This window comes from Rhinolophus hipposideros, assembly GCF_964194185.1.
Source record: "Rhinolophus hipposideros genome assembly, chromosome: 3".
In the NCBI taxonomy this organism is placed as follows: domain Eukaryota; kingdom Metazoa; phylum Chordata; class Mammalia; order Chiroptera; family Rhinolophidae; genus Rhinolophus; species Rhinolophus hipposideros.
In genome coordinates, this window is record NC_138049.1 from 49,874,342 (window position 1) to 49,887,694 (window position 13,353).

Consider the following 13,353-nt stretch of genomic DNA (forward strand, 5'->3'; position numbering starts at 1 on the left):
CCCTTAAAGTAGTTGGTAGCCAAATTGTGGACTGTCTTGAATATCTGGCTAACGAGTTTGATGTTACCCTTTTGTTAGGAGCTTATGAAGGTATACAATCATCATGTAGAACAGTGTTTTCAGAAGATTTGTAAGGCATCCTTTTATGATTAAATTGAAGGGCAACTAATGAGAAGCGCGTATGGTGGCTGTTTGCTCATTGTGCAATGATAGCGCCATTTACATCCTCTAATGCCTCCTCTGTACCAAGCACCATCCTAGGCAAGGCCTGAGCCCACAGACGGACCAGCGTTGCCCAGGCAATGAGAGTCACTGTTCCATTAGTATGTCTACATGCCATAGTTATTCTCTGTGATTATTAGTCTAAAAATGTAAGCCAGTAGCTGTTGGTTCCTTAGAGTGCCCTAATCCTTACAACAAAAAATGCCCTAATCCTTACAACAAAAAATAGAGTGTGTCATGGTTTGCCCCTCTTTTCACTCAAAGTGAAGAAATACATGCTTGTTTCAAGTCACAGTGATGTCTGAATGTGTGGCCAGTGAACACGTGCTTCAGCTAATGAATGAGTCAGAAATCTGTACCTTGAGCCCCATCCCCTTGATCCCCACAGGGTGGCTAGGATCAAAACAACACTGATTCCTGAGCAGGTCTGTAGCTAAAGCCACTTGTTTTTGTTGATTTGTGCAATAAGTTTATTTATGAAGCATGCTCTGTTGGACTTCAGGAGAGGAGTAAGGAATGGTTCCTGTGCCATCTTCATCCCAGATCCCAGTGAGTATGTTGGTAGTTTCAGTAAAGACCATTAGAGGTGAATGAAAAATATTTTTAAAAAAACCAAGTGATTGAAAATCTATTAGGCCAATCTGGTATGGCTACATGGTCTGATCACCTACCCCAACTATCCTTTCCTCTTTAGCCCCGAGATCTAGGAAATTAAACTGTCAGACCTTCTAGAGCCCCACGTTGCAGAAGCCCATGGTTTCCCTAGTTACTAAAGGCAGAAGGATAACATTCTCAGAAATAGTTGTCAAAGACAAATTAATTTTAATAGCAAGTAGAAAAATGTTACTCAGCATTTTTAGGATCAGAGTGGAAAGAGGAGGAGAAAAACGTAAAATCCAAGGCTTCCAAAGGACTTCATTCTTTTTCCTAGAAGCTGTGTGCTGTAGTTTCTTCTGTTTATTTCTAGAAAACATTCTCCATCCCTGAGCTCTCCATTCTTATTTTCTGGTACGTGTCCTTCATCTCCTCTGCCTTGTCATCCTAGATGGTTTAGTTTAACATCTAAGTCTCTGTGGAATGGGAAAACCTGTTTAAAATCCGTGTTTCAGAACGAGGTTTTTTCTTTTTTCTAACTTGAACAATTTGGAAAGAGATAGCAAAAAAGGAAGAAAAAAAACCTGGTAGCAGGGGCCGTTATTGGGTGTTCCTAGGAGTCCCACCCCGTTCACACCAGGGAATGTCACATGGCTGGCAGTATTTCGCTTGCCAAGATAGTTGGTAAAAGATAGATTCAGTAGGAACTGAGGGCCTGTACTTTTTCCCTTGGTTTGCATTGTAAATTTTGTATTCCTACTTTGTATCGTGAAGTATTTACTAATATAGAAAAATGATATATATTAAATGTTCCTGAAAATACCTGAGCTTTGCAGTTAAACATTCATCATAAGCTATATATTTTTTTTGCTTCAGTCAAGTAATATAAAAATATTGGGCTCCGATTTAAATATTATACGTGGAGGGAGACAGTGTGGTCCTCACTGGGCTGCTAATGGAAGGCTGTTGTACCTGTTTCTCAGTGTGTCCAGGCTTATCTTCGTGAGACACATGGGTGGTATCCTTGCAGTGGCCAACATCCGAGGAGGTGGTGAATACGGAGAGACATGGCATAAAGGTGAGGTATTTTCTCTACAGAAACACAAACGTGGCATAGTCCAAGCTATGTTTGAATGAGCTGAGGGGAGTGAGGAACAGAAAAGTATTTTGACTAGACGATGAAAAATAAGGATATTTTCAAACACATTGCAGGCACCACTCCCCCCTTTAAAAACAAATTTGTCCTTTCATATTTTATTTTCCTTTGTAGTCTGTGTAATGAAGTACATATTTTTCAGAAGTATTCATGATAGACCATAATCAAAATTATTTGTTTTTTTAGCAATGCATGGAGTAGAGTTTTATCTATCACTGTCAGAAGTGCATCTGGGAGGTGCTTTTTGGTACTTATTCTGTCTCCTGTTAGCCTAGCTTATTACTTACTGTTCAGCATTATTTGGCAATCTCAAAACAGGTAATTTTCTCTTAAAAGAAAAAAAGCAGCCTAAAATAGAGCTTTCCTGTTCTCATCGCGAGCCTCCTTTTGCTTGTTTTCTCTAATTTCCCCAACACCGCTGAGAAAGAGCGTTTTCCTAGCATTGCTGCTATGACTGTCACGTGCAGGTTTTAGACACAAGAACTCAGTCGTTTTTCTTTTCTGGTGTTAATGATTGAGTCTCCATTCTCTGGCCTTCTGAAGAATGTATTCTAGTTGATTGAAGATACTGCTTCTGTACTCAGCTTCATTCCCGGATTATTCTTTTAAAAAAAAATGTGACAATCTTTATTTTTAAAGTCCTATCTCTCCCTTTTCTTTATGGAGCACACCCCCTCACCCAGGCTTTTGTGCATATGGAATTCATATACCAACCAATAGTTTCAAGATGTTCTTGTATCCCTATACCTGTATCCCCTGGAGGAGGATGTGGGAAAGCACCTTCTCTCCTCCAGCTCCATGCTTCTCCCCTCTCTCATCATCAGCCATCATTTATAAGAAGGTCTGCTGGGACAAAGGTAGCCACTAGTGCTTGGGGTTGGTTAGCAGCACCAGGCGAGGGGTCTTCTCCCACAGTCGGAACATTAGAGACCGCCCTTCTAATCCGTACCTCCACTTGCTCTTCTCTGCCTTCCTGATCCTGAGGCGAAAGGCTCAGGTTTTCTGCATCAAATCAAATCAAGAAAGATGTAGATCTGGAAAGAGATTTTTCATAAGTACCTGTTAGGCGTCAAGCTGTAGGAAAGGCCCAGACCTGACCCCCCCAGCACGTCCCCCAAGGGCTGACATCAGACAACAAACTATGAGCATCTTAGCAAGAGGGAGTGTTCCTAATTAACACATGGGCTCCAGGCCTACCTGCTATGTTAGGTTGACCTCTGTCCTGTCATCCCCAAAGACTTCATCAGTTGTCATTGTGTTTGGCAAGCAGTGCTTATCTATTCTGATCTTGGATCCTCTTGCCCGGTTGTCACTGTATTTAAAATGGCATAGAATTCATTATATAATTTTGACTTTGACCTGATATTAGAATTTACTTACATTAAAATCGTACTATGAAATTATAAGAGATGATTGATTAAAGGAGACTAAGAATAGAATCTCTATATACCATATGATTGATTTACATCCCAAATCCATGTGCTAAGTCTGGACTGCTTGACTTGCCTGATTTTCTAGTTAAAATGTTTGTGGCGTACACACTTAAATACAAAACTACCTTATCCTGTGATCTTATCCCCAAAGACTTTGGATTCCTCTTTGCAATACCCGGCTGGTGCTCAGGTGCCCACCCTGCCCTGAGGACAGAGTACCTTTTGTCCTGATGAACTCTCATCTCTGTGTTAGGTAGAGATGACTCTAACTAACAAGATGACTCTCTAATCTCTGTGTTAATTAGAACCAACTTATTGTCCAAAATCCTGGGGAAATATGAAGCTTGACTGAGCTTAAAAGCAGACTGCCTTTGGACTGATTCTCAAAATTTAGGCAGTGAAAGGACCAGAAATGGGCCTTTTCCAGTTACACTCTACTATACTGAACATTGATAAATCTAAATTCCATTCTGTTAATTGAGTTTAGAATTTAATGCTCTTTAAAAAATATAGTCATATAACCCAAATGATATTATTCTTGGACAATGTCATCCTAGCTGTTCTAATTCCCCAATAATTTCTTATTAAAATCTTAATAACATTTGTTTTGATATGAAAAAATTTTTTTAGTAGCACTGCTTCATCTTTAATCGAATTTCTACAGAAGTGGTTAATCTCAAATGTCTGATTAGATCTGTCTGCGTTTTCTTCATTTACTGGCAGTTATTTCAGACATCTGTTTCTCTGAGGGCATGCCTTTGACATTTGGCCTTTACTTTTAGGTATTCTAAGACCTTATAAATGTTTCTCTCCTTAAGTAATTGCTTTGTGTGGTTTTGTACTTTGGAATGCCTTTTAGATGAAAAAGCCCAGATTCTCTGGGGAGATGTTTAAGACCCTCTCCATTCAAGATTTGAGAAACTGTAATGGGCTGCTGTCTGCAGCACCACCTCCCCACCTAATTCCTATCTAAACTGGAAGACCAAACTGGAAGACTTACTTCTCATCATTACTTACCCATTTCAAACTCCCGCAAAGAAGAGGGGTGAGAAGTGCACCTCTGCCAAGTGCTTTTATCTTCCTAGGGAGGCAGAAGCACGCACAGCCCCACCATCACAGGCTAGGCGGAACTCAGAAAATTAGTGAACACTGCTAGAGGTCTTGTTTTAAAGTTCAGTTTCTCCAAAATACAGGTTCTTTTTTATTACATTCTCTTTCACCCGTTTGTTTTCATGATTCTCTGACATGACAGATCATCTCTTCCCTTTAAGGCATTTGCCTTTTAAGATCTAGGAGTTATTATAAAAATCCACCATATGGATGGGCAGTTGTGGTATTGATGATGGATTTCTACAACACATACCAAAAGAGGTATTTTTCTAAATGTAGTGTCAACCCATTGTGTTTAAATTGATCAGTAGTTGAAACTATTCCCTTCATCATTTGAGTTCCCTCTTGGTAAATCTGTTGTGGGTTTTTTGTTTGTTTGTTTTGTTTTTTATGTGCTGTTTTGTTAATTAACTGTCCTTCACTTTGGCACATTGTAGGTGGTATCTTGGCCAACAAACAAAACTGCTTTGATGACTTTCAGTGTGCTGCTGAATATCTTATCAAGGAAGGTTACACGTCTCCCAAGAGGCTCACTATCAATGGAGGTTCAAATGGAGGCCTCTTAGTGGGTGAGGACTGAATTTTGTTTATTGCACTTACTAGTTAACACTCTTGGGGTTTTCAAATGTACTGTCTGTAGGCAGCTCTTGATTTACTTTGGTTCATGGTGGGAGCAATGGTACAAAGAAAGCAAAATCCATTTGTATTTGGGCATCTGATAAATGACACATGAAGACCCAACTGAACCCACATTATACAGACTTGAGTCATGACAGCCTAAAAACTGTCTGGCCTGCTCTGAGCTCTTCTGGGCTGGACTGCATTTTTCTCCCCAGCCGGGTGGGACCCTTCTCCCCACCAACTGGATCGACAGGTTTCTAGTGTCCAGCCAGCATAGGACTGAGCCTGATAACCCTTCTGATTGTGTTATTCAGAACTTGTAAGATGTTATTCAGAACTTGTAAGATGTGATCATTACTAAACTTTTGTTGAATACACCGGGTATATGGGTGTAGAGAGAAGAGTCATGAGGAGAATGAGGTACGTACATAAATGGGTCCATAACAATAGTAATGACATACTGCATTTCCCTGAAAATAAGACCTAACTGGAAAATAAGCTCTAGCATGGTTTTTCCGGATGCTTGTAATATAAGCTCTACCCCAAAAATAAGCCCCAGTTAAAATCGTCAGCCAGACAGATGCATTTAGTACGTCCATTGCAACACACGACATATGTATTGAATTATATAATTAAATATAAATAAATATTATTGACATTAATACTTAAAAATAAATAATATAAATTATAATTAAATATTTGTAAATACCCAAGTGGGCACCTTTGGAAGAGAGGTTAACACCTATGTAAACATGAACTTGAAACTTACTGCCGAATGACCAATCGGACTACAGACACAACGCACGAATAATGTGTGCACTGATAAACGGACATGGTTGTGTCTAATATGAATCTTCATAATTCAATATATCATGTGTTGTAACAGACATACTTAATGCACTCGTGTGAAATAAAGAAACGTTTTCTGAATTTTGGTGCCTGCAGTTTTTCGTCGCTTTCGTGTGGACCATCATTCTTAACTCATCAGTTTTTTTGCCACTCCTGTCTCATAATCAGTTAACACTCGATTTAATGGTAGATTTAAAGGGAATAATATCTTGACCCCCAGACAAGATGAGTGCAAAAAGAAAGAGCTATTCTGTCGAGTACAAGAAAGGAATCGTGCGGGACTCCTGGGGCAAGAATCTTATGGCTTTCTGCAAAGAGAAGAAGTTGGATCTCCGAACAGTCCAAAAATGGCAAGCAGAGTATGATAACTTCAGCCCACAGGTGGACGAGGGAAATGTTGAGAAGCACAAGTGTGGATAAGGTCAGCAACCATCATTTCCTGATCTGGAAGATGTCATCTGTGAACGGATTGCTGACAGGAGAGCAAAGGCTTTGGTTGTGCTCAGGGCTGATATTCAAGCATTTGCCCTTGCAATGGCACCACATTTAGAAATAGCCCCAGAAGAATTCAAAGCATCACAACACTGGCTGGATGGCTTCCTTCAGCAACATGAACTGTCTCTAAGAACAACACTATTCAAGCTGGAAGGTGCTGAAGTTATGAAACGTGTACTTGCATTTAAGTCCTTTGTTGATGGCATCGACTTTTCTAAATACCAGCTCTCCAACATGATTGCTCTGGCTGAAACTGCAGTGTTTATGGACCAAGGATCTCAAACAAGAATTGATCAGAGGGGTGCCTCATCAATCTACATTCCCTCCACTGGTTACAAAAGTGCACGTGTTACCTGTATTTTGGCAATTCGTCTGGATGGAAAGAAAGCCCCACCACTAATCATCACTAAGGGCAAGAAAGATAAGGTTGAACGTGTTTCAGGCATTTATGTTCTTGAAACCGAAAAAGCCTGGTGAACACAAGCAGTTATAAGAAAGTGGGTCGATTTAATGCTGCTACTTGTTTTGCAAGGTGGCCAAAGAGGTCTGCTAGTCTGGGATTCAGCCAGCACTCACCTCCCTAAAGACATGAAGAATTTCCTTACAGAGAGAAGAATGGATCAAATAATGATTCCTGCAGGAATGACTGCCTATCTCCAGACTCTTGATATTGGAATAAACAAGCCATTTAAGGACCATTTGCGCATGGAAATCAATGACTACAGTGAAAATAGAATGGAGAGAAATCAGCGTGGAAACTTTGTGAAGCCCAGCCTGCAAGGGGTCCTGACTTGGGTGAAGAATTCCTGGGATAAAATCACTGGCAGCTGTGTCGCCAATGCACTACGAGCAGGCTACGTGGACAAGAAGTGCTCATTTAAGGAGAGCTCTATTGCTGGACAGGAGACATTGGGGCCAATGGTTCTACCGGAAATGGAGTCGCAAGAAATTCAAGCCAGAATTCGGGGTTTAGAGAGTTATGACGATGTTCCAGAAGATGACATGACTATTTGAGTAAATGTAGACTGTTGTACATGAAAAAATAAGACATCACCTGAAAATAAACCCTAATGCATCTTTTTGAGCAAAAATTAAGATAAGACCCGTTCTTATTTTCAGGGAAATACAGTAGGTCACAAAATAATGAGTACCTTGTGTGCCAGGCTCAGTCTAAGCCCTTGATATGCATGCTGTCCTGGGAGGTACACGCTGCCTGTCAGACTGGGACTGGTAATATCCCATCTCATAGAGGAGGACCCTGGGGCACTGAGGTTGAGTAGCTTGCCCAGTGTCACACAGTTGGAAAATGGTGGTGTTGGGCTGGAGCCTAGCGCTGTGGTTTCATATTCTGCTCTTTTAACCTTTTTGTGGCACTGCCTGTAAGTAGCTTTTCCTAATTTTTGGTAGTTAATGAAATTTTACTTTGAATTTTATCTCTCGGTAGCACTAAACATTGTAATGCACAGTGAACCTAAACTTTGCTTGCTGTGTCCTACATCCAATGTCATTAGGAAAGGAGGGACCGTTGCACAAATGTAGAATAGCACATATAAGCTCAACTTAAAACACACACATGACAATTTGGGGGGTATTCAATGCACTGTTTTAGAGGAGAGTGGTCAGGTAGTGGCACATTCACTCAGTTGCCCTGTCTTGGAAATATACTGAGTCATGTCAAAACCTGAATTCCTGTTATTATTCTTTATCTCAATAGAATATCTGTAGTCTTGAAAAAGCATTTTCCTTTAGAGGTAAAATATATACATCCAAAATAATTTGGTTAATATTTAAAAGTATATTGATAAAATTCTTACCCCAAACAGACCACACTTCTGCCTTCATGGAGCATTCATTCTAGTCAGAAGAGGCAGATGATAAGCAGTGGCCAGCATGGGTTTGGAGTGTTCTAGCAACAGTGAGGGGGCCCACGTGTGTGGCTGGCACAGTGAGCAGGGGAGTAGAGCGGGAGGGGGGCGGGAGGCTATACCAGGCAGGACCTCAGAGCCAGGCTAGAGGACCTGGTTTACTCTGTAAAATGAGAAGCCTCTGGGGGAGTTTTGAGCAGAGAAGTGTCATAATTTGACTTACTTTTTTCACAGGATCATGCGTTGAGCCTGCTATGGTGTTAGTGTAGATGGAAAGGGAGGCAAGGACCAAAAAGCAGGAGGCCAGACAGGAGACTTCTGTGCGGTGAGAGACAAAGTTTGGACTTGGGAGGTAGTGATGGAAGTAGTGAACAGTGGTCAGAATCTGGGTGTATTTTGAATTGGAGCCAACTGAGTTTTCACTGGGATTATATGTGAAGTGTAAAAGAAAGAACTATGGGCGAATCTAAGATTTAGTGGGAGAAGACATGGAAAATACCATCTGATTCCAATATTGGGAGAATTGTTTTGTAATTTACTGGTTTATCCAATAGCTCCTTTATATTTTCAGAGTTTTATGTTCAGAAATTGGTTTGTGTCTGTGACAGACCTGGTCCCTTAAGGAAAGTCCAGAGGTGGAGTTCCCCCAACAGGATACTGAATGCTTATTTAAAAGATTCCTGCCCCTCCTGCCTCTTGGTGAGAGAATCAGGATATCCAAGGGTATGACTCAGGTTCAGTATTATGATTAAGCAATCAGAATTGGGGTGAAAACTATGTTTCTTGCCAGAGGCAGGAAAATTCCATCTCCCTTGACTAACTCCTAGTCATGCCAGCTTTCATATGACTTCCTCCCTAACTGCTTTACACCTGGACAGGTGCCCCTACTCCCTACTTCGGTAGCACCTAAATTTTCTCAACAGTAGTGGTTGCTACACTACGATTGCTTGTTCACTTCTTTATCTTGTCCACTAAAATATTCACTGATACATCCCCAGGCCTAATGCCAGGCACATGACAGATGTTCAATAAATATTTGTTGAATTATCAAAAAAAAGTTGTAAGTAACTGAAGTACAGTGTTTTTACAACAGGACAAGAAGGTGTGCCGCTATTGGACACATCCCTGAGCTGGGTTTTCTGCTCTGTTCTGCCTTGAACTGTATGAACTGCTTCTACTCACCACACTTCCAAGTGATGTGGGTTTCTTTCCCACATAAACCAATTCTCCAGCTCTCCAGACACACCATCTGGGTGTCCTAAATTCAGTTCCTTCCTGACTTGACCCAGAGTTAGCGCAGACCCCACAGGGTAAGGGCTCAGACCCACAAGACTGCCCCACTTCAGATGCCAATCACAAGCCCTGGGCCTCCCAAACTTGTCACCGACTGGCTATAAATCGGGGTTCCCATAACCCCCCTTTGGGTTTGATAATTTGCTAGAGCAACTCATAGAACTCAGGAACACTCTTACTTTTACTGGTTTGTTATAAAGGGCAGAACCCAGGAAGCACTAGATGGAAGACACATAGGGTAAGCAATGGATGTGGGGTGTGTGCAGAGCTTCCATACCCTCTCTGGGCACGCCACCCTTCCAGCACCTGAATGTACCAACCTGGAAGCTGTCTGAACTCTGTAGTTTAGGGGATTTTATGGGGGTTCTGTTTTGTAGGCACGATGATTAAATTAACTGTGGATGATTAAGCTCTAGCCCTTCTCCCCTTCCCAGAAGTCATGGTGGGGGGTCAAGGGGTTAAGCTGAAAGTTCCAACCCTCTAATCACACGGTTGGTTCCTCTGGCAACTGGTCTCCAGCCTGAAGCTCTCTTGGGGCCCAGAAGTCACATCCTTAGCATAAGCTCAAGCTCGGTATGGTTGAAAGGGGCTAGTTATGAATCACCACAGACACTTCTCTCATCCTTATCACTCATGAAATTCTAAGGTTTTAGGAGCTCTGTGCCAGGAATGGGAATGACTAAATATATAGTGATTATTATATCACAGGCTAGTTTTGAGATCCTGAACAAGTTCCTTGACCTCCCTCATCACCTGTGAAAGCAAGTAGGGATGGGAGGAAGGGACACAGGTTTTTCTGAAAGTCCTTGAACTTTTTCAAATAACCCTCTCATTGAAATTCACTTTGTGGAGTAAATCTCTGTTACTGATGAGAATATCCATCCCCTCCTCAGATATACTGGAAGGAAGGGGGGGAAAGCTTGTGGGTCATTAGAGCACAAGAAGAAACCGTCATAAATCACCTGCCTAAGAAAAAACGCAACCAGGGATCTGAAGGCATCTAAGTATTACTTCGGTTTTGTTTGTTTGAGTGTTTAATGATGTATTGCCTCCCTTTCCGTCTTGGTTTTTAGCTGCTTGTGCGAACCAGCGTCCTGACCTCTTTGGTTGTGTTATCGCCCAAGTTGGAGTAATGGACATGCTCAAGTTCCATAAATATACCATCGGTCATGCCTGGACCACCGATTATGGGTGCTCAGACAGCAAACAACACTTTGAATGGCTTATCAAGTAAGGTTCTAATTCATATTGGCATATATATGTTAATGATTTGATATCATAATTCTGAACAGTCAATCAAAAGGAAAAGATAAGTGTTTTGACTTCGTGTTCCCGAGTGTCTCATATTTGCATATAATTTACTGCAAAAGTAGGGGAAATGATGGTTAATACCTATCTGTCTTCCTTGTTTTGTTCTCGTCTTGAACAAAAACTACCAAGATGTGATAGGCAGAATTCTAAAGATGGCCCCGCCCAAGATTCTTCAATGAAACACTAATCTAGGTACTGCGGTGAAGGGCCTGTGCAGATGAAATTAAGATTACAACTCAGCAGACCTTAAAATAAAGAGATTATCCTGTATTATCCATGCAGGCCCAATGTAATGACATAACTCTGAAAGGCAGAGCTGTGGCTGGAGTTAGGGATGCAGCAGAAAGGGAGGTCAGACAGATTGAAAGCATGAGAAGGACTTGACCCACCATTGCTGGCTTTGAAGATAGAAGAAGGGGGCCTCTAGAGAACAACAGCCATAAAAACAACAGAGACCTCAGGCCTACATCCTCATGGAACCGAGTTCTGCCAGCAACCTGAATGAGTTTGGAAAGACTTTTTTCCAGAATTTCCCAATAAGAGCCCACACTGCTGAGCCCTTGATTTCAGGCTTGAGAGACCAGAGAACCCAGATGAGCCATCCCAGACTGCAACTATTTACCTCCAATATCAAACTCTACTAAAATAGTTGATTACATAAATTAATACTGAACCCTTTGAAAAACATGACACCATATTGAATGAAATGTTAAAAAAAAAAATATCCAATATCCAGATATTTCGCTCACTTAACTGTTAGTAATCACTGTTGAACCCAAGTATGCTTTTATGTTTAAAACCCTTTCTGATCACTCATCTGGCAGCTTACCTTGTACTTCAGAAGGTGCCTTCTCCACTCGGGTTCTCACATTGGCGCCAAAGGCAGTTTCTCTCTGCTGGAGTCAGTAGGAGATGCGCAGACAGGAAACTAGGCTCAGAGAAGACCGTGATCTTCCTAAGACTGCCACACTGCACCTGAAATAGAGGTTTTCCACATAGTAAAAGGGCAGAATGCTTCTGTGCATGGAGAATTTCAAGTTCTTCCAAAAGAGAAAGGCTTGCACTATTTATATCCACAATCAGGGATTTAAAAAGACAGTTCACTTTGTAGCAGTGAAAAAGTCTAAAGAAAAGGAAAATACTCAAGACAGTAAGCGTGCATACAGTTCAGGTTATTTCAACAGCCCCGTGAGTTTCTCTCTGACAGTCTTCCAAAGTAGGAGCCAGATAAGCGACAGCTTTCCCCAGTTTCCAGTAGCCTGATGGTGCAAGCGGAGTGTACAGTGTCACCCACGTACTAGTTAGCTGCAGTCCTCATTGCTAGTGACACTAGGCTGGTAACTGTGCCCCCCCAACTCCCATCTTCCTTGAGTATCCTAGTGAACAAACACCACTGTTTGATGTGCCTTTCAGATACTCTCCACTGCACAATGTGAAGTTACCAGAAGCAGATGACATCCAGTACCCATCCATGCTTCTCCTCACTGCCGACCACGATGACCGTGTGGTCCCACTTCACTCCCTGAAGTTCATTGCCACCCTTCAGTACATCGTGGGCCGCAGCCGGAAGCAAAGCAACCCCTTGCTTATCCATGTGGACACCAAGGCAGGCCACGGGGCTGGGAAGCCCACAGCCAAAGTGATAGAAGAAGTCTCAGACATGTTTGCCTTCATAGCGCGGTGCCTCAACATCGACTGGATTCAGTAGATGGACTCTCATCTCTCCTGACAGCCGCAGAAAACCTCAAGGGCTTTCACACCGTCAACACCGAGAAACCACTGGGCATAATGCTTCCCCACACGAACACTATTCCTGCACTCACAGACTGCAGTTGCGCAGAACTGCTGCAGGAATAATTTTATCTTTTTTAGGCTTCTCCTTTGTAGCAAGCCCTTGGCGTTTTTCTTTTTCATCCTGTGCAGGCACATGTTTTAAAAAAATAAAAAAGGCATGTTTGGATAAGTAGCTAAGTGGCAGCCAACACATTGTGAATATTAGATTGCTGAATTAAGAGTTGTAGTCAGACATACTCCATATACATAGCAGTTCAGTGAAATTTGCTTCTATAATCATAACATACCTAAATAAATATGAGAACTGGTCTCATGAAAAAGACTTCTTTGCCACAATAATAAATGTTATTTAAGAATGGGAGGCTTTATTTCTAGTGAGTTTGTTTTGAAGGGCACCTCAGTAAGAGAAGAAAGGAACAGAGAACTACAAAAACAACCAGAAAACAATTAATAGAATGGCAATAAGTACATACCTATCGATAATTACTTTAAATGTAAATGAGCCAAATAGTCCATACAAAAAACATAGGGTGGGTGGACGGATTAAAAAAATAAGACCCATCTATAATGCTGCCTGCAAGAGACTCACTTCAGATCTAAAGAAACACAA

At 41.6% G+C, this 13,353-nt stretch overlaps 1 protein-coding gene across 1 annotated transcript in view; it reads left to right on the plus strand.

Moving 5' to 3' along the window:
* The window catches only part of PREP (prolyl endopeptidase), a 111,398-nt gene extending 98,297 nt beyond the window's left edge, over positions 1-13,101 (plus strand). The window contains exons 12-15 of the mRNA XM_081035067.1: positions 1,800-1,894; positions 4,953-5,084; positions 10,712-10,868; positions 12,363-13,101. Coding sequence (XP_080891193.1) covers positions 1,800-1,894; positions 4,953-5,084; positions 10,712-10,868; positions 12,363-12,657 — 679 coding nt within the window. The 3' untranslated portion in view covers positions 12,658-13,101. The remainder of the gene's footprint in view (positions 1-1,799; positions 1,895-4,952; positions 5,085-10,711; positions 10,869-12,362) is intronic.
* The last annotated feature ends 252 nt before the right edge of the window (positions 13,102-13,353 follow it).